This window comes from Bombina bombina, chromosome 2 (assembly GCF_027579735.1).
Source record: "Bombina bombina isolate aBomBom1 chromosome 2, aBomBom1.pri, whole genome shotgun sequence".
Lineage (NCBI taxonomy): Eukaryota > Metazoa > Chordata > Amphibia > Anura > Bombinatoridae > Bombina > Bombina bombina.
Genome location: NC_069500.1, coordinates 781,799,719 through 781,824,280, shown reverse-complemented (window position 1 = coordinate 781,824,280; position 24,562 = coordinate 781,799,719). Strand labels below are relative to the sequence as shown.

Sequence of the window (24,562 nt, the reverse complement as noted above, 5' to 3'; positions counted from 1 at the left end):
ATGGGTGGGTTGCTGGACTAACCAGGGCACTGACCGGCAGAAGGTCAGATACCCTGTTAGTCTGTTTGGAAAAGGGGAGAGATGTGACGAAACCAATCTCGCCACTGTACATTGGAGGGCCTGTTATGGAACATTCTTTGGGCTGGAGGTACATGGGCTTAAGGATACCCAGAGACTGCATGGAAATATGGAATTTTATATGCTGGACACCCCATGTACTTTCATAACTCTGTCTTATGTCTATGTCACCCTGTATCCATAAATACAGGATGGGTACAGGGTGTGAGTGCCCCTTGTGGGAGCAATTGTGACTCTATAAGCCAAGTGGGCATAAAAGACTTTATAGCTAATAAGAACTGTTCCTATATTCTGTAATAAGATGTATTCTATGTATGTTTCAGATCTGATTGTGTCTCAGGAGTCTGTCTGGGTAAACTGATTGTGTCCTTGTGTGATTATGTTAACTAGACTGCCCAACATCAGATTGTCTGAGTAAACGTTCTTCCCTAGTTAATTAACTTAATATGTTAATCTGTTTTACCTGTGAATAGACAATTGTTAGAGGTTTGATGCATTGTTCATATGTTTGCTTTACTGTTTAACCAATGCCCTCTGTAACCTGAAGCCAGGGTTATATTCAACCCCCCCATCTGGGGTCAAAACCTGTATAAATACTAGGCATTCAGCCTTTAATAAATGTCATTCTGTTTTAAACCTGAAATGTGGAGCTTGGTCTCATGTTTGCAGGGAAACTGATCAAGGTTGTGAAGTGCTGATTCTGTATGCAGGACATTGTTCATCTGGTATTAACCCTTGGTACACTGTTGGTACCGTAACACTTGGATACTTGTTTGGGTGGAATCCAGCTACTAATCTCTGCGGTGCATATCCCAGGCGTAGACAATTGGGAGGCGGATTATCTCAGCCGCCAGACTTTACATCCAGGGGAGGGGTCTCTCCATCCAGATGTGTTTTCAGATTGTTCAGATGTGGGGTCTTCCAGAGATAGATCTCATGGCCTCTCATCTAAACAAGAAACTTCCCAGATACCTGTCCAGGTCCAGGGATGTTCAGGCAGAAGCAGTGGATGCGCTGACACTTCCTTGGTGTTATCATCCTGCTTACATTTTCCCGCCTCTAGTTCTCCTTCCAAGAGTGATCTCCAAAATCATCATGGAACAATCATTTGTGTTGCTGGTGGCTCCAGTATGGCCACACAGGTTTTGGTATGCAGATCTGGTCGGCTGTCCAGTTGCCCGCCTTGGCCACTTCGGTTACGGCCAGACCTACTAACTCAAGGCCTGTTTTTTCATCAGGATCTCAAATCATTAAATTTGAAGGTATGGAAATTGAACGCTTAGTACTAAGTCATAGAGGTTTCTCTGACTCAGTGATTAATACTATGTTACAAGCTCATAAATCTGTCTCTAGAAAGATTTATTATAGAGTTTGGAAGACTTACATTTCATGGTGTTCTCATAATTTCTCCTGGCATTCTTTTAGAATTTCTAGAATTTTACAGTTTCTTCAGGATGGTTTGGATAAGGGTTTGTCTGCAAGTTCCTTGAAAGGACAAATCTACGCTCTTTCTGTTTTATTTCACAGAAAGATTGCTATACTTCCTGATATACACTGTTTTGTACAGGCTTTAGTTCGTATTAAGCCTGTCATTAAATCAATTTCTCCTCCTTGGAGTCTTAATTTGGTTCTGAAGGCTTTACAGGCTCCTCCATTTGAACCTATGCATTCTTTGGACATTAAACTACTTTCTTGCAAAGTGTTGTTCCTTTTGGCCATCTCTTCTGCTAGAATAGTTTCTGAGTTATCTGCTCTTTCTTGTGAGTCTCCTTTTCTGATTTTTCATCAGGATAAGGCAGTTTTGCGGACTTCTTTTCAATTTTTACCTAAGATTGTGAATTCTAACAACATTAGTAGAGAAATTGTTGTCCCTTCCTTGTGTCCTAATCCTAAGAATTCTTTGGAAAGATCCTTACATTCTTTGGATGTGGTAAGAGCTTTGACATATTATGTGGAAGCTACTAAGGATTTCAGGAAGACTTCCAGTCTATTTGTTTTATTTTCTGGTCCTAGGAAAGGTCAGAAGGCTTCTGCTATTTCCTTGGCTTCTTGGTTGAAACTTTTGATTCATCAAGCTTATTTGGAGTCGGGTCAGGCCCCGCCTCAGAGAATTACAGCTCATTCTACTAGATCAGTCTCCACTTCGTGGGCTTTTAAGAATGAAGCTTCAGTTGATCAGATTTGCAAAGCGGCAACTTGGTCCTCTTTGCATACATTTACTAAATTCTACCATTTTGATGTATTTGCTTCTTCGGAAGCAGTTTTTGGTAGAAAAGTTCTTCAGGCAGCTGTTTCAGTTTGCTATATAAAAGACAAAACAAAGGGGCGCCTCATGTGTAGTATAATCAAAGCAAGCAAGCTGTTTCAGTTTGATTCTTATGCTTTTGATTTAAGTTTTTTTTCTTTCAAAAATGAAAATAAACTTATTTTTTTGGGTTGTGGATTAATTTTTTCAGCGGAATATGGCTGTTTTTATTTTATTTCCTCCCTCTCTAGTGACTCTTGAGTGGAGATCCACATCTTGGGTATTGCTATCCCATATGTCACTAGCTCATGGACTCTTGCCAATTACATGAAAGAAAACATAATTTATGTAAGAACTTACCTGATAAATTAATTTCTTTCATATTGGCAAGAGTCCATGAGGCCCACCCTTTTATGGTGGTTATGATTTTTTGTATAAAGCACAATTATTTCCAAATTTCCTTTGTTGATGCTTTCTACTCCTTTCTTTATCACCCCACTGCTTGGCTATTCATTAAACTGAATTGTGGGTGTGGTGAGGGGTGTATTTATAGGCATTTTGAGGTTTGGGAAACTTTGCCCCTCCTGGTAGGATTGTATATCCCATATGTCACTAGCTCATAGACTCTTGCCAATATGAAAGAAATTAATTTGTCAGGTAAGTTCTTACATAAATTATGTTGTTCCTTCTCATAAATTCCTTGACCTCTTGCTTTTGATGCACATAAAGGGTTTCAGAAATATTAACCTCTGGCTCAGTAACAGGTATCTCTGTTGTATATACCGCACACAAAACCTCCCTATCCTCCCAGGGCTTCAGTAAATTAATGTGATATATCTGCTCAGGTTTTCTTCTCCCTGGCTGACTCGTCTTCTAGTTTACATTACCAACCTTTTCAATTATCTCATATGGGCTGTGCCAAGTAGCCAAAAATGTATTTTTTACTGTAGGGACTAAAACTAGTACCCTGACACCAGGCTGAAACACTCTAACCCTAGAATTACGATTATAACTGTGTTTTTGTGCTTCTTGGGTCATGAAGAGCAATAATTATTCACAGCCTTAAACACCACTGGCCGGTAAAACCTTCTAAGGACCCTTTCTTTAGTCTTATCCATTCCCAGGGGCCCCCCTAGTATGTGACTATGTGCAAGATTTAACACTGTATTACGAAAAACTTAAGGTACCAACAACTGTTTAACCATATCTGTGCCCTTTTTGTCTACTCTGTATAGCAGGTTATTATTTACTTCAAAGTGAGGATAAGGTAATGAAATTTTTCTGGCGGTGAAATAACACCATTTACAACCCGGATATAATGTCTTGCTTCAGACAAAGTAGGATCCTCCCATTGGGCACATTTAAAATAACCACAATTAACCTCCAAATCTATTAAATCATCATTGCTTTCTGTACTAACAACTGGCTAATTATTCTGGATAGGCTGGTCTCCTATCAATACAGGCATAGGACAATACGTTTTACTTTTACGGTTTTCTTCCAAATCAATTACAGGAAAAGGAAACACAAAATACTTAATTGTTTCATTACATTTGGACTCCTTAGCTGAATTTACTATTAACACCCATAATTCTAAAAACTTAGGAAAATATCTTCCTATCACCACCTCATGAGCCAAATTGGGTACTACACCTGCCCGATGTTTTAAAGAACTACATTGTGTTTCAAAATTTACATCAGCTGTAGCATATTCACGTTTATCACCATGAACACAAAGAATACCTAATTATGCATATGATCTATAATCACATCAGGTACTATACATTTTGACACTAATGTAACCATACTACCTGAATCAAGTAATGCTTTACACATTCTACCATTTACAGTCACCAAACACATGTGAGAGACATCACTATTATCAGGATGAATACAGTTAGACAGAAATGAGTGCGGCCCTGTATTATCACTTGTATTATAGTCCATCAGTTCATCTTTAAGGGCACAGTCTCTGGCAACATGACCAACCTCATTACACTTAAAATATTTAATACTATAATTAGATTTCCTTCCAGGTTGGTTATATTTAAATGTTCCTCTATCTCCCAGAGGAGTGTCCCTAGTATCTTGCAAATATAACTGCTGGTCTCTCACCCCCCCCCCCTCTTTCTTCTTGAACAGTCTTACCAGTTCTTGTAGAGTTCTGGTAAATAGGAGAGGAGGGTAAATCTGCTGGAGGTAGATGCAAAACTTTTCCTGCTACAATATACATTTCCACTAAAGCAATCAGTTGGTCTGCAGTTTGAGGGTCACCCTGACTGACCCATCGATGCAGGGAAGCAGGTAATCCTCGTTGAAAGTGATCCATCACCAATAACTCCACAATCTTATTAGTGGAGTTAACCTCTAGATGCAGCCATTTCCTGGCAAGGTGAATGAGGTCAAACGTCTGTGATCTTGCAGCGTTATCAGATGCATATCTCCAAGAGTGGAATCTTTGAGCATGTACTGCAGAAGTCACTTCTAGGTGTGCCAAGATCTCAGCCTTCAGCTTGTCCTAGTCACTGGCTTGCTCCAGCTCTAGGTCATAGTAGGCCTTTTGAGTTTCTCCACCTAAAAAAGGTGCAAGTATGCTCACCCACTCAGCTGCTGGCCATCCTTCTCTTTCCGCTGTTCTCTCAAATGCAAGAAGGTACACCTCAACATCGTCCGCTGCAGACATCTTTTGAATATAGTGACTAGCTCGTATAACTTTAGATCATTGACAGCCAACAGCAGCATCAGAGTTCATTCTCTCAGATATAGCTTGGATCTCTTGCTGCAAGGTGCATGTGGAGTTCACAAACCTTCCTCAATGTTTCTGCTTGAAATGTAACCATTTGTTGCACCAGCACTGCCGTACTCTCTTTCTGGGTTTTTGCTATAATCATAGCGTTCTCCGTCTGTGCCAACACCAACTGCTGCAGAGCTGCACTGTTTTCAGCAGCTTTTCTATTGGCCTCCTGTTGCACAGCAGTAGACTGAATCAGTGCTTTAATAACTTCCTTCATGTTTCTTGCAAATTATAAAACCCATATATATACAGTTGTATGCAAAAGTTTAGGCAACCCTGACACTTTCCATGATTTTAATTTATAAATAATTGGGTGTTTGGATCATCAATTTCATTTTGATCTATCAAATAACTGAAGGACACAGTAATATTTCAGTAGTGAAATGAGGTTTATTGGATTAACAGAAAATGTGCAATATGCATTCAAACGAAATTCGACAGGTGCATACATTTGGGCACCCCAACAGAAATATTGCATCAATTTAGTAGAGCCTCCTTTAGCAGAAATACCAGCCTCTAGATACTTCCTATAGCCTGTAATGATTGTCTGGATTCTGGATGAAGGTGTTTTGGACCATTCCTCCTTGCCAAACATCTCAGTTCAAATCACCCAACAGATTTTCAATGATATTCAGGTCTGGGCACTGGGATGGTCATTCCAGAACATTGTACTTGTTCCTCTGCATAAATGCCAGAGTAGATTTTGAGGAGTGTTTTGGGTCGTTGTCTTGTTGAAATCTCCAGCCCCGGCGTAACTTTAACTTTGTGACTGATTCCATTCCTCAACATTATTCTCAAGTATCTGCTGATATTGAGTGGAATACATGCGACCCTCAACTTTAACATGATTCCCAGTACCGGCACTGGCCACGTAGTCCCACAGCATGATGGAACATCCACCAAATTTTACTGTGGGTAGCAAGTGTTTGTCTTGGAACTCTGTGTTCTTTTGCCACAATGCATAATGCCCCTTGTAATGACCAAATAACTCAATCTTTGTTTCATCAGTCCACAGCACCTTCTTCCAAAATGAAGCTGGCTTGTCCATATGTGCGTTTGCATACCTCAAGTGACTCTGTTTGTGGCATGTGTGCAGAAAAGGCTTCTTCCGCATCTCTCTCCCATACAGCTTCTCCTTGTGCAAAGTGCGCTGAATTGTTGAACGATGCACAGTGACACCATCTGCAGCAAGATGATGTTGTAGGTCTTTGGAGGTGGTCTGTTTTTGACCATTCTCATCATCCTTTGCCTTTGCCTCTCCGATATTTTACTTGGTCTGTCACTTGTAGCCTTAACAAGAACTGTGCCTGTGGTCTTCCATTTCCTCACTATGTTCCTGACAGTGGACACTGACAGCTTAAATCTCTGCAATAGCTAATTTGTAGCCTTCCCCTAAACCATAATATTGAACAATCTTTGTTTTCAGGTCATTTGAGAGTTGTTTTGAGGTCAACATGTTGCCACTTTTCTGAGTGGAGTCAAAGAGAACAACAACTTGCAATTAGCCACCTTAAATACCTATTCTCATGATTGGGTGCACCTGCCTATGAAGTTCAAGGCTTAAAGGGCTCACCAATCCAATTGTGTGTTCCAATTAATCAGTGCTAGGTAGTTACAGGTATTCAAATCAACAAAATGACAAGGGTGCCCAAATTTATCCACCTGTCTAATTTCATTATGATGCATATTGCACATTTTCTGTTAATCCAATAAACCTCATTTCACTAATGAAATATTACTGTGTCCTTCAGTTATTTGATAGATTAAAATGAAATTACTGATCCAAACACACAATTATTTATAAATGAAAATCATGGAAATTGTCAGGGGTGCCTAAACTTTTGCATACAACTGTATACATACATATATATATATACATGAGTTTATACAGAAAGAGTAAATCCTGGAAAAATATATACCTGGATTAAAGACAGGGAATTCAGCACTCTTTATAAGAAATTTATTTAGCTCATAGAAATAAAGATACTTTAATGGTGTATCCAAAAAAGAGCTTGGATTGCTAGAAGAGAAGGTGATCTCTAACACCCTTTAAACTTAATCTCCTAGTTAGTGTAGCAATAAATATGCAACGCAAAAAAGATACAAAAATAGTATATATATTCAACATGAAAAAATAGGTATTGATAAAATAACTTAACATTCAAACCTGACCGGTCAGGGGACTGTGTTGGTGCCTGAACAGGAAAATTGCATGCAAAAATTTACCTTTTCATCGATATACACCAGGTTAAATATTATGTAATTTTGAACCTCTTACATCAACACATAGCAAGCTAGGCATATCATTGTACATACATTATATAAATATATTGGTGGGGAACAGCAACCGAACTACTACACCCTGCTGCGTACGGCACCTTAGTGTGTAAGGCTTAATGCCGGGCAGGTAATTAAGTATGGGATCTAAGTAGTTACTGATAGTGTGCCCCAGAATATGTACACTTGTTTTGGTCAAATTGCAAAAGAAGCAAAAGGCAGAGTTGAGGATTAAAGTACTCAGCAAGATAAGTAAACTTGTGATCACATTAGTTTCTGTAGGTCGTTATTTTTTGTAGTTAGAGTCCTTAGATTAGTCATGCAAACAGGCAAAGTGTTAGCCATAAAGCAGAAAAAGCATGATGTTAAGTGCAGGATAGCAAGTCAGAAAATATATAATTTGTGTGCATCAAGCATTGTCAAGGTTTGCAATTTCCTTTCAGAATCAAGGACTTGTGATAAGCCCCCTCGACAGGGTAGCGGTATCAAGTTTGTTGAAGTATTTGCCTATCAATCAGGCAATAGTTATAGCAATATACGACCTGTTTCCAGATATAACTTCAAGCCGGTACTTTGTTTTAGAGCCTTTATGACCTCTGAACAAGTCTGCGGTTGAGATCCATCAAGCGCCAATATTTGCAGTGTGTCTGTTCTCCGGCATCAACACAGACCACATGTTCCGGTTCGGCTTGTCCAATGCCGACGCGCGTTTCACCCGCTAGGTGTGTCGGGCTTCGCCAGGGCGTGATGACGTGGGGAGCATTGCATCTCCCTTTTAAGCTCGCCGGATTATGCGCCCCTACTGGGGAGTAACAAGAATCATACAATACCTCTATGAGAAAGAAATTAAAAAGGTACAAACTGCCTAGAACATCATTTCTAGGTGTCCGTTAGTGTCCATTTTCTAGTTTCATCAGTCCACAGCACCTTCTTCCAAAATGAAGCTGGCTTGTCCATATGTGCGTTTGCATACCTCAAGTGACTCTGTTTGTGGCGTGTGTGCAGAAAAGGCTTCTTCCGCATCACTCTCCCATACAGCTTCTCCTTGTGCAAAGTGCGCTGAATTGTTGAACGATGCACAGTGACACCATCTGCAGCAAGATGATGTTGTAGGTCTTTGGAGGTGGTCTGTTTTTGACCGTTCTCACCAACCTTTGCCTTTGCCTCTCCAATATTTTACTTGGTCTGTCACTTGTAGCCTTAACAAGAACTGTGCCTGTGGTCTTCCATTTCCTCACTATGTTCCTGACAGTGGACACTGACAGCTTAAATCTCTGCGATAGCTAATTTGTAGCCTTCCCCTAAACCATAATATTGAACAATCTTTGTTTTCAGGTCATTTGAGAGTTGTTTTGAGGTCAACATGTTGCCACTTTTCTGAGTGGAGTCAAAGAGAACAACAACTTGCAATTAGCCACCTTAAATACCTATTCTCATGATTGGATGCACCTGTCTATGAAGTTCAAGGCTTAAAGGGCTCACCAATCCAATTGTGTGTTCCAATTAATCAGTGCTAGGTAGTTTCAGGTATTCAAATCAACAAAATGACAAGGGTGCCCACATTTATCCACCTGTCTAATTTCATTTTGATGCATATTGCACATTTTCTGTTAATCCAATAAACCTCATTTCACTAATGAAATATTACTGTGTCCTTCAGTTATTTGATAGATTAAAATGAAATTACTGATCCAAACACACAATTATTTATAAATGAAAATCATGGAAATTGTCAGGGGTGCCTAAATTTTTGCATACAACTGTATACATACATATATATATATATATATATATATATGTACATATATATATATATATATATATATATATATATATATATATATATACACACACATGCATATACATTTTTAGATATTTAAATGTATGCATCTCAATGTTAAACCCCTTCCCCAGGAGAGATATTATCAAAAGGTAATTTCCCAAAATCTCCCCTGGGAGGGTTTCAGTACAAGTGCTAACAATTACAATTTAATTGTGCATAGACATACAAAGAAAAAAGTGTGCTGGACCCTGTATTTATAATTAAAGTGTCACCACCTTATAAAGTAATGTCAAACTCTCAATTCCACACACGTATCAATTTTAATGAGTTCAACAGTCATGCAAACACACACAGTTGAATTAAAAGCACCCAACCAAAGCCAGGCTGTATAGCCAATAATATGTGCCGCTATTAGTTCACTGGGGAGGTATGGAGTATATAGATATCAAAGCGTATCACTAAATTCAAAATAGCCTAGGCTCCTTCAATCCGGGAGCTCAAATTATAGTTAGCATTAGCTCAGAAGATAAAGCTTGAAATTCCGATCACCAATTCCCAATATAATATCACCAAAATGTCCGGGCACAAAAAGAAAATAAGCTTGGTTGGCAAATAAAAAAAAGAGAAACACAGCTCCCCTGACACGCGTTTCACATAAGGGGGATCTTTGAGCCCTTATAACTTTTGTGTGCAATATTTTTATTAAAATAATTTTATTAGATGGTGTTATTATGAGTGTAACTGTACTTTGCAATGTATTTTTGATGTGTTTTGTGCAATTTTTTTGTTTCTCTAAACAGTTAACCATAGCTATGAAGTCACGTTAATCATTCTAGCGTAAATCGCAATTGTGCTCAAGAGATCGTGTTTACTTTCAACTCGTAATACCAGTGGAAATCCCGATGAGCGCAAAGACCCGCAATAACTTTTAAACGTTTGTGATCCACTCGTAATTTTTCCCTTAATCAGGATTGACAGCCTCTGATCACGAGCAACTAGCCAGTGTTGCACAAGCAGCCACAAGTTGCACAAACTGCCACTTGTGAAATGATAAATGGGGCAACAGATGCTTCCAACTCGTGATGCTTTGCTGACAGGTTTCTGGGTGCGAACCTTGTCCACCCGGCAGTTAATAAAGGGAGCCCAAAGTCTGTGTTTTTCAGAATTGTTAGTAAACACACAAGTTTAAAAGAAGACAATAACAAAAAAATTAAATGAAAATTCCCTAACATAATAATTATTGTTTTGTCAAAACATAAATATATCCATTTGGCTGTTGGGTATATTTGTGGCTTTATTAGGCAGCAAAACAGTTAATGGCTTGCATATCCTATACTCAGATTACACCTGTTCATATCCTCCCCTCTAGGATACACAGACGTGTTGTGAGATATTTGTCCCACACCTGCCAGAGCTCCCAGCCTTACAGCTGCTGCACAATGCATTGGCAAAAGAAGGTTTCCCTACTGCTGCTGCTCATTTTTAGCTGTTGTGGTGGTGCCTCATCTGCAGAAATAGGTAATATGCGCCCCTCTCTCTGCTGTATGAGCAAGCACAAATGGTCAACAAGTAGTTGTTCTAGAGTGTTTCTGCTTTACATAGAACGTGACACCTAATCTGTCATTTACTTTATTGTTGTAAAACCAAGACTTAACCCTCATTTATATTGTATCTTTTAACCTTCTGTTTGGCATATGATAGGACTGATTATGCTGGCTTTAATAGAGAAAACTTTTTTGTGGACTAACAAAAGATTACTATTAGACAAAGAAGAAATTTTAAGCATCTAAAGGTTTTAAAGGAAATTAGAAAAAAAAATGTTAAATTTACATAAAACGCATAATAAAACTTTCATGGGTCAGACAGAGCATGCAATTTAATGAGATTTTTAAATTAATTATATTATGAAATGTATGACTTTCTTTGAAAAGCATACCTAAGTAGGCTCAGTTGCAACAATGCACTACAGAGAGCTAGCTGGTAATTGGTCGCTACAAACATATGCCTCTTGTCACTGGCTCACCATATGTGTTCAGTTAAGTCCCAGTAGTGCAATGCTGCTCTGGAGCTTATTTTAACTATGTGTTTAACACCTTTGCAATCAATAGTAAAATGCACTAAGACATTTCAACAATGTATTTTTGAATTTTTTGTTCCTTTAAGTAAGACAGGAAAAATACAGAGGGTTTTTCATTTAAAATATATTTAAAATATATTCTATATATTGTAACAGGGCCTTCCTTTTTTTGTATGCGTAGTTGCTTTTTTTTGTATGTATATATATATATATATATATATATATATATATATATCTTGTTTTATTTATTCTTTGTTACCTAAACCTTAAAAATATCAGTCATCAGTCAGCAAAACTCTCTCTGTGCTATATACATGATCATAATTTTCTCAGAATTATAGCTTGAATAACCATAGAATGTTTAATATATGTATATACTCCTATGCACACAATCCTTCCTGTAAGTGGCAAATTTTGATTATATATTGAACTGCTTGGGCTAAATACATGAACTAGGTGTATACACACACACAGATATATATATATATATTTCATGATTTAGATAGAGCATGCAATTTTAAACACCTTTCTAATTTATTTCTATGATCAAGTTTTCGTGGTATCTTTTCTTGAAAAGCAGGGACGTAAACTCTGGAGCGTACACATGTCTGAAACACTATATGGCAGCAGTTTTGCAAAATATTATCCATCTGCAAGAACACTAGAGGGCAGCACTATTTCCTGACATGTAGTGCTCCTTAGTATTTCTTCAACAAACAAAATCATGAGAACAAAGCAAATTTGAGAATAGAAGTAAATTGGAAACCTTTTTTTAGAATTGTATGTTGTGTCTGAATCACAAAAGAATATGTTTGGGTTTCATATCTCTTTAAGTCAGTCGGGAGACATAATATCACTTCATGTGTGTGTCTTAAACTATAAACTAGTATGTACAGGCATGTTATGTTTTCTACATTGTACTTAAACCTTATGCATAAAGAAATGACGTGTGCAGAACGTACATGTGTAATATTTACTTTACTCCAGTGGTGTATTTAGTTTGTGCGCTGTCCTAGGCACTGAAACAAATCTGCTGTTTCGTCCACTCCCAACATTTTCAGCTCATATTTGCCTCATATATTTCTTACCATCAGGAATAATTTGCTGTAATGCAATTGCACAGAAGAAGGGAGACATCATGCTATAAAACTATCTCTCAAAATGTGCCCCGTAAATTATGCTGCACTAGGAACAGGTCTAGTTGGGCTATTCCAAAATATGATGTTGCTTTTACAATTAAGCAATAACTATAGTAAGAAAAAGAAAGAAAATAGAGTATCTGAATGTTTAGGGGTTAATTGCTTAGGGTGCAACATAATAGCAGCAGTCAGTAGAGGATAGGGTGTGTCTGTGTATTTTCTGACGCCTGCAGCACGCAGCTCTTAAATATACAGTGAAAGTATGTAGAGTTATACTGGAGTGACCAGAAAGTAAAATCTGGGATTTGTGCGGTTAAAGACTAATTGTTAGTACTTTCTAGATGTCACAGAAGATTGCAGAGAGGACTGGTAGTTTTAATGCTATGTATCCCAGAGAGGGTTAGACATGCTGCACCCTAATACACACTTGCAAATCTGGTGTTGTATAATCTTAATACAGAATAGTTTTTAGTATCAGAGTGTGGAATACATAGTTGTTTTCTAAATTTCAGCAGTGTTTGCAGCAGTTCGTAACAGTTATACAAATTAAATTTGATAATAGATGTCAATTGGAACTTTTTTTTTTAAATTGCATTAGTTCTGTAATTTATCCTCTATTGTTTAAATATTTTACTTTTTCTGTTCTTTAAAGGCACATAAGCACCTTGTATTTAGAAGACTTTTTTGAAGTCTTGAAACTTTTAGAATTCCATTAACATCCTATTTTGTTGTAATTGTATTTCAGTCTTGATACTTTCATTGTTTTTCATTATCTTATCACATCTGCTCAGGCCATTTAGGGGCCTAAATGTATCAGGAAGAACACAAAGTCTGCAGTGTGCACTTCCAATTGTCATAACACAATTATTAGTGTTACATTATAGGAAAAGGGGACAAAATAAATTATGAAAGTATATTGCAGTTGTTGTTTTTTACTACCCAATATTATACATTGTACTTTAAAAAATTAAAGTGTTTCATGTCCTTTTTAAAGAAAGCTGCCTAAATGCTCAGAGTCATACTGATAAAAACAGTGGGGTATTTACACAAAATATTATAGTTATAATTAAAGGGACATAAACCCTTTCCCGTCTGGACTAAATTGTCTACATCGGAACTAAGTTCCGATGTAAACAAGTTGAAATAACGTGATGGTTTGTACTATCACGTTATTTCAATGATGTGATTGGGTCTGGGGGAAGTGACTATGATGCTAGGCACACCCTCCAGCCCGCAATCCCATTTACCAAGCCGCTTTGGTTTCAGGACAGCCAAATGGCTAGGACGTTCCATGCCGTCCTAACGGCGCTAAAGTCCAGCGCAGTTAGGATGGCATGGAACGTCCTAATGGCAGGAAAGGGTTAAACACTAAATATATTTTATGCACCTCCCTCTAATTATGGGTGATGCCATTTTGAAACCTAGGTTACACTGCAGACATCTGAAAGAGAGTTTTTAAACATATGGTAATATGCACCACTGGAATGCAGCACTGATGACTAGGAGGAGATGGGGAATAACCTCAATACTATGCTTATAAAGTGTACTTAGTTTAAATGTCCCTTTTAAATTAAAGTACCACTATATTCTATAAAATGCAATAAACAAAAAAGGAGACTTAAACATATCGAAAAAAACATAAGAGGTGATCCAAAGGAAAAATGTAAATGAGATCCTTTTTTCACTTCTGATTTTTTTTTAAATTTATTCTTATCATTACTAAATTCTGTGTATCTATTGCTTGTTAAATGTCTTATTTTTCAAAGGCAAGTGATTAAAGAGAAATTATAGAGTTTTTTATGATTTGTTGTATTTAAAAAAGGTCATTTTAATTGATTCTATATTTTAAAACACTTATTAGGCACCATTTTCTTGTTTTCTAGTTGCAATGATCATCACCTTGTGCATGATTAGATGACACACACTAAAGTGTCCACTGGCCTAGCTTGAACCCCCCCCCCCCAGCTATTTCAAATGACAAAATTAAATGTGCTGTTACAAACAATTTCATACTCTCCAGTAGGTAAAATTGATCACTGGGTACACATTAAGGGCTAGATTTCAAGCGGTGTGCTATTTAGCGCTTGCGCTTGATCGAAAACTTTGCAAGAAGTAATCTTCTGTGTGCGCGGGTTAGCGCCAAGTATTTCAAGTTGAAGGTAAACATTTTGCATGCCAACAAAACCCGACTCATAATAACCAAAGGACCTCGTATATCACGGCCTTACTAACTTTTTCTCCCCATAGACTTCAATGGAGAGCGGGAAAGAAGAAATTTCTTAATATTTATTCCAATGTTCTTCACATACAGTAACAGGACAATGTTATTTTTATATTAAATACATATATATATATATATATATATATATATATTTTACATTAACATTTTTAAAAATTATTATAGATGTTCTTAAAAATTCTAAATAGTGATAGGATGTATTTATATACTGTATATATATATATATATATATATATATATATATATATATATATATATATATATATATATATAAATATATATTTACAGCATCTATAATAATTTTTAATAATTATTATTTTTTAATATTTTATATTTAACATTTCTGTAATGCGCCTTAAGATAACTCATTCTTCATGTGCGCTAACCCGACACCGCGTTAAACCTAACGTGCAAACAAATTTTACATTCCTATGTTCTACACATAGCAACAAAAAATTTAATTTTTATATAATTAAATATATATTTCAATATATATCTAATAATGTTAAAAGAATGTTAAACAGCCTGTTTTATTGTTGTAGTAAAAAAGCACTAAGCAGTTGCTTATACTTAAAGGGGCAGTATACTGTAAAATAGTTTTTCCCTTAATGTGTTTACAATTGCTTTTTTTTACCAACTGCAGAGTAAAAAATGTATGAAAATGAGCTTTTTAAGGTTTATTTGTGTATATTAAAGCTCTGATTTTGTGTTTTGAAGCCACAACCTAATAAAATGGGTTGAGCTTGTAGGTATAATCAGATCTCATTACTGTATCACATTGTGCACATATACCTGCTTCTTTATCTTATATCTGTCCTTAAAACAATCACCAATACTTTGAGAGAACAATGGAAAATCAACATTTTATTACCTTATCTCTGCTTTATCACACTGGGAGTGTAATTTCTTCTGCTGGCTGTGTTTACAAAGCTTATCTATAGCTGGTACGCGCGGCCACAAACTTTCAGAATAGGTGGGGATACCACATGCTAAATTAACAATTTCAAATGCCAATATAAGGGGAAAGGAGCTACTTGTAAACAATTTAATACACTCCAGCAGGTAAAGTGGATCATTGGGAACAAATTAAAGGGGAGAAATTTTTTGAGTAAACTGTCCCTTTAAAGGGACAGTCTAGTCAAAATGAAACTTTCATGATTCAGAGGGCATGCAATTTTAACAACTTTCAAATATACTTTTATCATCTAATTTGCTTTGTTGTGGTATTCTTTGTTGAAAGCTAAACCTAGGTAGGCTCATATGCTAATGTCTATGCCCTTGTAGGCCGCCACTTATCTCAGTGCATTTTTTTTTAGAGTTCACAGCTAGAGGGCGTTAGTTCATGTGTGTCATATAGATAACATTGTGCACATGCCTGTGGAGTTATTTATGAGTCAGCACTAATTGTCTAAAATGCAAGTCTGTCAAAAGAACTGAAAAAAGGGCGCAGTCTGCAGAGGCTTATCACAGAGGTCTGAATCACGGTACTAACCCTAGCTAAGCTTAAAAGCTGTGTAATGCGGCGATGCTATGGCGTAAAGGGAAGTCTGCCTTAAAAAGCAGGCTAAAAGTAAAAAAGTGAGTCATTGTGAACCTCATTTGCATATCTCACCCAGAATCCTTTGCTGCATTGGAAACAATGTAATCAGAGAGTTTCTGTGGGAAAAGCAAGTCTTCTGACTTCTAGATTTGTAAATAGTTTACACAATGAGTTATTTTCTCTACATTATATATATATATATATATATATATATAGAGAGAGAGAGAGAGAGAGAGAGAGAGAGAGAGAGAGAGAGAGAGAGAGAGAGAGAAACTTCAAGGAAAGAAGAGGCAGTCACAGGACTTAGTTAACATAAATTTTATTTGTATTTCATGAATAAGGGTGACTGAACCCTTATTGATGAAATACAAATACAATTTATGTTAACTAAGTCCTGTGAGTGCCTCTTCTTTTCTTGAAGTTTCTACCTATCTACCATAGAGTGCACCCAGGCAATTCACATTTACAGTGAGTGCTTGGATACCAGAACTACATATATATATATATATATATATATATATATATATATATATATATATATATATATATATATATATATGTGTGTGTGTGTGTCTAAATAATTAAATGTTTTAAATTAATATTTATATGAATATTTTTTTTATCAGGCAGTGTTTATATGAGTGTAACAGTATATTTTAATGTATTTATGTTGTGTTTTATGCAACTCTTTTTTACTAAAGAACAGAAAATATCCCTTAGGTATGCATAAAAAGATAAAAAGTTTATTGCCCTTAACACCAATAAACTAGAACCAATCAAACCTCAAAGATTGGACAAAGAACAGTGTTTACAACAAAAAAAAAAGTTTAATGTGTGCCCTAATTACACCCAAAGCAGACTGGGTGAAAACAGTCTAAAAAAAATAAAAAAAATAAATTCTCAGTCTAAAATAAATTCTCTGTATTGAATTATTAATATATTTTTATTTAAAGAAAACACACAATTCATATTTGTACATCACTAATATAAATACATTTATTTAATATACAGTTATTTTAGAGATGTGCTTATGTCTGTTCACCCACACTGCTTTGGATGTAATTAAGGCACAACTTTTATGTTAACCCTAACCCTTTATGCAACGTCTTCAGTCCTGCAATATTCTTATTTTGCGCATGCGTCAATGTTAGTGCGCCACTTTTAATATAGCTCTAAATGTGTGAAAAGTCTACAGTACACTGTCCCTTTAATGAAGCAAGGCATGATCTGTATGGCTGAAATTGAGGTTAAAATACAATGACTGCAAAGGACGAGAAATGACTATCACAGGAGTATAAAAATTCTTAGCAGTGAAAAGTGGTAATTTTTTGTAACTTTATCTTTCTGTGCTAAAAACATACTTTTTTGTTTTTAAACCTAATTAATAGAGATGTGGGAGGTCTCAAAATCAGTCTGTTCCCCTAGTCATGCAATTTAACTTAAAAGCAATAATGGTCAAAATTAAAATTTGAATGGCTGCATTTCAGTTTTAGATAAAAGCATTTTTGCAGTTTGCTTGTATTAACAAAAATGCTTTTTAAGAACTATTACTGTTCTAGCAACACATGCAGATATGTTGCAAGGGCCCCGTTCAAGTGTTGGATAAAACAGGCATTTAATAAAGTGTTATACTGTACTGTGTTTGTACTGTAAATATTTCACATTCCAATGTTCTTCGCATAGGGGAATATGTTCTAAGTATTTATAAATAGATATTCCCATATATATCTGTTTATATCTATAACTATATAGAACCATACAAAAGTCAATTATTGAAGGGCACTCTCGGTTCTTTATATAAAAGATTCTTTTTATTCATCAATGATCATCCATTAAAAAAGCATAAGGCTTTCTAAAGACATCATTATTTTTGTTATTCTATCATAGTTTGCTGTTTCACTGCCAAGCTCGCTTCATAGCAGCGTGACATGTGAGAAAGGCTTATGCTTAGGCTGAAACATCAACTTTTGACTTTGTTTTTTAATGGATGATGAATAAAAAGAATATTTTGTATAAAGACCTGAGAATGCCCTTCAATAATTTACTTTTGTATTGATATATAATAAGGAGGCACCTGGGCAAGAAGAAGAAATATGAGTGAGTGCATGGCAACAGCTAAGTTGTATATAAAATTTGCCCCTTTTCTTTCCCACCCTTTTCCTCCTGGAGGGTCAATTGTTGTGCAGTGGCTATTGGGGATTTCATTGGTAAAAAAAATAATTTAATCATTATATTGTCCAGGGGCCTGGTTGAGTAAAGCAGCTTTCAAGCTGATGCCAATCTTTCATTCTCTAAGGCACTTTCATGGTATTAAGTTGCTATCGATGCACTCTCTCAAACTTCACAAACTCCCCCTTTCCTCTTTCTGACCACCATTTCCTTACTTGCAACATATCATCCCTCCCTACAACTCTCCCTCTTTCTGCTCCTCACACCAAACTTCACAGAATCATTATGTCATTAGAACAGCGTTCTAATGCCCTCAAACCTCTCCTCTCATCCTTCTCCTCCCCTGACCAATGTATCTGCCACTATAATTCCACCCTTACATCCGTCCTTGACAATCTAGCCCCTCTTACCATAGCTCGGAAATCAAACACTCATCCTCAGCCCTGGCATACTCCTCTAACACGATACCTACGCAGATGTTCCCGTACTGGAGAAAATGTAGGAGTTCAGCTGATTTTCAACATTACAAATTTATCTTGAACTCCTACTACTCTGCCCTTAAAGGACCAGTCAACACAGTAGATTTGCATAATCAACAAATGAAAGATAACAAGACAATGCAATAGCACTTAGTCTGAACTTTAAATGAATAGTAGATTTTTTTTCTGTCAATTTTATTTTCCACTCCCCCTGTACCATGTGACAGCCATCAGCCATTCATAAATGCATACACGTACCATGTGACAGCCATCAGCCATTCACAAATGCATACACACTTATGCTTGCACATGCTCAGTAGGAGCTGGTGACTCAAAAAGTTTAAATATAAAAAGACTGTGCACATTTAGATAATGGAAGTAAATTGGAAAGTTATTTAAAATGGCATGCTCTATCTGAATCATGAAAGTGTAATTTTGATTGAGTGTCCCTTTAATTTCCATAAGCAACACTACTTCTCTACTCTTATCTCTAATCTTTCTTCAAACCCAAAATGTTTGTTCTCCATTTTTAATACTCTTCTCCGCCCTCCCCCACCTCCTAATAAAACTTCACTGTCAGCTCAAGTCTTTGCCAACCAATCAGAAATGAAATCAGCTCTCAACATAATTCCATTCTCTCACCCCCTCTCAATCAACCACAACCCACATAACCTTAAACTTAGCTCATTCTCCCCTGTTACTGAGGAAGAAGTTTCAACACTTATACTGCGCTCTCACCTCACTACCTGTCCCCTTGACCCTATCCCCTCACAGCTACTCCCCTCCCTCTCTGCCACCCTTACCTCTATGCTCACACACACTTTCAACCTCTCCCTCAGCACCCGTATATTTCCCTCATCGCTGAAACATGCACTGGTCACACCTATCCTCAAAAAACCTTCCCTTGATCCTACCTCCCCATCCAACTACCGCCCTATTTCCCTCCTCCCTCTTGCATCAAAGCATCTCGAAAAACTAGCTTATGCACGCCTATCCCATTTCCTTATAATAAACTCCCTCCTTGACCCATTGCAATCTGGATTTCTTCCCCATCACTCCACAGAGACAGCAATTGTTAAGGTTGCCAACGACCTACTTAGAGCAAAATCAAATGGCCACTTCTCTCTGCTTATCCTCCTTGATCTGTCCGCAGCCTTTGACACTGTTGACCACCCTCTTTTGCTCCAAACCCTCCAATCCTTCGGCATCTGTGACGCAGCCCTCTCGTGGCTCTCTTCCTACCTGTCAAACCGTACCTTTAGTGTAGCCTTCTCTGGGGCCTCCTCTGACCCGTCACCACTTTCTGTCGAAGTACCGCAAGACTCTGTCCTCGGTCCCCTTCTCTTCTCAATCTACACGTCATCACTAGGCTCCCTAATAAAGTCCCACGGTTTACAATATCATTTGTATGCCAATGACACCCAAATCTACTTCTCTGCACCAGACCTATCTCCTTCCTTGCTAACCCGTGTCACTAACTGTCTTTCTCACATCTCTAACTGGATGTCCTCTCACTACCTCAAGCTAAATCTCTCCAAAACTGAGCTCCTTATTTTCCCCCCTTCTTCTAAACTCTCCACCCCCAATCTCTCTATAACTGTCGACAACTCCATCATTACCCCTACCCCGCATGCCCGATGTCTCGGGGTCACATTTGACTCAGATCTTTCTTTCACTCTTCACATTCAGTCATTGGCTAAAGCCTGCCGCTTCCACCTTAAAAACATCTCTAAAATTAGACACTTCCTTACACAAGACACAACTAAGATTTTAATCCACTTTCTCATTCTTTCCCACCTCGATTACAGCAATTCTGTCCTCTCTGTTCTCCCCACCTGCCGCCTAGCTCCTTTACAATCCATAATGAATGCCTCTGCCAGACTCATCTTCCTTACACGTCACTCTTCATCTGCTGCACCTCTCTGCCAATCCCTTCACTGGCTTCCTCTTGCCTCTAGGATCAAACACAAAATTCTCATTCTGACATACAAAGCCCTCAACTGCACTGCTCCCCCCTATATCTCAGACGTTGTCTCCAGACACTCTCCCTCCCGTCCCCTTCTCTCTGCTCACGACCTCCTACTCATCACACTCCCGTTTACAGGACTTCTCCAGACTGGCTCCCATCTTGTGGAACTCTCTGCCTCGCTCCACAATACTCTCTTCTAGTTTTAAAAGCTTCAAGTGCTCCCTAAAGACTCTACTGTTCAGGGATGCATACAACCTACGCTAACCTTTCGTTATACCAGTTCCTCTCCTCCATTGCTATCCCCTGAACCCCCTTAGCATGTAAGCCTAAGAGTCCAGCTGTTTGTAGATCACCTTCTTAAGAGCTGACTACAACAGTGCAACTCTTGGCAGGGCCCTCTACCCATTTGATCCCTATAATAGTTTTGTTGTACTCCGCCTTTGTTTATAGCGCTGCATAATCTGTTGGCGCTCTACAAATAACCAATAATAATAAATAATAATAATATTTTGTGACTGACCTACATTTTTAATATGTTGGCTATACCTTTATACTGAGGTTTTGCTTAATATTTCTAAGTGTCCTGTGGTCATTCATGTTTAGATGATTCCTTAACTGTTGAGTCCCAAGACTTTCCTGTATAGCCTGCACTGGCTAGTTCAGTATTGTTTTTTTATTATTTCTGGGTCCCAGTAGCTGCTGATAAAACATTAGGGGCTTCCTGTAACCTGTTTTTTTCGGCATTCAGTATGACTCAGTCAATAAATGAAGCCAGCCTGCCACCTGATAAGCTTGCTCACATACAAGATATGGTTTGTCTACACTCTCAATGTACTTGCTCCTAGTAGCAGTCTTTGTTAGGTTCTCTCAAGTTTGCTATGATTATTCTTCAAGGAAGAACTGCTAACCCTTTTTATGACCTCCCTTTTGATTACAGTATTATAGTTTTAGATTTAGGGCCCCTGTGGATTTGAATATGTGGTCTTCCTTTCTGTGTGGTTGAAATGGCTGCACATTATTCATTCTGTCTTTTTATTCCCTGATGGTTTATACAGATGTGGCTGCTTCCTGTAGTTTTGCAGCTATTTCTTATTCACTTATGACAGCAGCTTTTCTCCAAGAAATTTAATTTTCCTTATTCCTGATTTTCATGAATCTGCTTTGTTCAAAATTGGGTCCATAGTTGCTGCAACCTGCCCTTGGGGTCATTTGTGAGAGGGTCACTCAGTGAGGTTTCTTTCTGATAACCAAGCAGCTGTTCATGTGGTAAATGAGGACAGGTCAGAATCCCTCCTGATTATGCATTTTAAGCGCAAACTCATTTAACCCTCACTTATTTGCCCCTTTGTCCCTGTATGGGTTGACATTCCTGTGTCTAAGAACGTGTTTGCCGATACCCTTTCACACTTTACATTTCAGGATATCTTCAGACTAAACTCAGCTGCAGCCTCCCACCCTACATCATCTCCTCCATTTCAATAACTAATGTTTCAATAGCCTCTCTCTTTCCCTAACAAAGGTGATGCACTGGCTAAATCTACCCTTAAAGCTTATTTCTACATCTGGCCTCTGTATGAATTTTGTAATTTTCAAGTTGTTCATGTTTTCCAGTTGTAAATTCAACATCACTATTAAGTTCAACATCATCTGATTTTATTAGACCCTTAAGTCAACCATTCCTTTCTTCTTACCAAAGAAAGTCCATTCTTGGGGTGTCCATAAGCCTGAATTATTTAAATGCTACACACATCAACCTGTTGAAGGGCCCAAATTTAGGATGCTTTCTGACCTTCTCATGTTACGTCCTTTTGCCTTTTTTAGGCTGAGTGAATTATCTACGGCTACACTTATGGGTAATTACTATAGGATTGATAACCTTTTAAAATATGGGGAACACTACATCCATACTTTAAGAAGTACTAAACATCTCAAGTTGACCTATAGTCTATGATACTTATTATCCTACCAAAAATAGCTGGTGCCCAGTCTGTTTTTTTTTTAAATATTTTTATTGATTTTAAAAAATAGACAAGCAAAACATTTAAACAGTAAAACAAAACAATGTTGTAAGTCCAGTAGCCATGTGTACAAAATAATATAAGGGAAAAGAGAAGAATAAATTTTGATTGCTCACATAATTTCAGTCATATAGTATTGTAGTATCCATCCAGATGTTTAGCTGGCTTCTTTATTAAATGTCTCTATTAGGTATCAAATAGGCTCCAGGAAAGAATGTAAGGGAGTCCCTTAATAAATCCACCTAGGGCCTCAGTTCCGATTTTTTAGTCTGTTAAATTTTTAAAAAAGATAATTCTGGGACTCCTTACTACTGCTAGCTTTCTTCTGTACAGCAGGCTTTTGTTTTTCTGGCTAGGGCTAAATCCCACTAGTTTATTGGGTCAATCTTTCAGAATTGGGTTGTTTCAGCAACCTCTAAACAGGGTGTCCTGGTTCATGTAATTAAGAAACTTGGTTGGTGAAAGTCTGCTGTTTATGCTACTTACATTCCTTAGCCTGAATGTGAAATCAGAAATACCTTTAAGGATCTTACTCTGTAAATGTGGTAACTCATGTCTAAATCATAACACCCAACATTTTTATTGAATAAAGTGGGACTAGGAGATGGTACAATCCAAAAAAGAGGACTGTTCTAATGATGTGCCTGGATGTCACAGACTGAATTTGCTGTGGTCACATCCGTAGCTGGTCAACTTGGGGTGGTGTTGCGTGGTGCATGGGAATGGCTGGGCAGTTCAGTAATGGAGACAGTGGGTTAATGGCACAAGATTTAAAAAATAAAAAAATAAATTCACTATGTGAAACAAGAAAAACAATAGACTATGACAGGAAGTGGAAAGCAGGAGAGTACTATCAAACCAGTGACTGTCCTGCAAAATGTGGGACAGTTGTGATCTCATTTTTTTATAAAGTGAGTGCAATCTTCTCAAGCACCAATTTCAGTTGTACATGTATTTCATCTAGTGAGCAAACTTAAAACAGTCAAAAAAGATTATTTAATAATCTACATTAAGATTATTTTCTAAATAGCTGCATAATTATGAGCCCAAAAAGTGTATAAAAATTATGAATGATTTTATTGAAGATGAAGTAAACACTATGGGGCCGATTTATCAATGGCCGAATGGCCCCTGATGACCCTGTTTCCGCGTGAGCCTTCAGGCTCGCTGGAAACAGCAGTTAAGAAACAGCGGTCTTAAGACCGCTGCTCCTTAAAGGGACGCTCAAGTCAAAATAAGCTTTTATGATTTAGATAGAGCATGCAGTTTTAAGACACTTTCCAAATTACTTCCAATATCAAAGTTTGCACAATCCTGTTATATACACGCTTTCTGGGGAACAAGATCCTACTGAGCATGTGCGCAAGTTCACAGGATATACGTATAATAGTCTGTGATTGGCTGATGTCTGTCACATGATACATGGGGCTGGAAAATGTGGGGGGAAATTAAAGTTGTCAGAAAAAAATCTACTGCTTATATGAAATTCAGAGTAGGTGTTAAATCATTTTCTTTTTATTATGCACTTCTACTGCATTGAGTGGTCCTTTAACTAGTCCGCTGCCTCTTAGGCTGCGGACAGCAATCAACCCGATAAGATACGGTCGGGTTGATTAACACCCCCTGCTAGTGGCCAATAATGTGACCAGCGCTGACTACTAACGTTATAAGAAAGACGATAAAAATGTGCATTAGTCGGACAAAATAAGGAGTGCACATGTGATCGCTAGCAAGCCTGCATAAAAAAAGTATGCA

At 37.5% G+C, this 24,562-nt stretch overlaps 1 protein-coding gene across 1 annotated transcript in view; it reads left to right on the top strand.

Annotated features, from left to right (window-relative positions):
• The first annotated feature begins 10,590 nt into the window (after positions 1-10,590).
• Positions 10,591-24,562, top strand: part of LOC128649593 (uncharacterized) — a 149,681-nt gene continuing 135,709 nt past the window's right edge. The window contains exon 1 of the mRNA XM_053702949.1: positions 10,591-10,695. Coding sequence (XP_053558924.1) covers positions 10,617-10,695 — 79 coding nt within the window. The 5' untranslated portion in view covers positions 10,591-10,616. The remainder of the gene's footprint in view (positions 10,696-24,562) is intronic.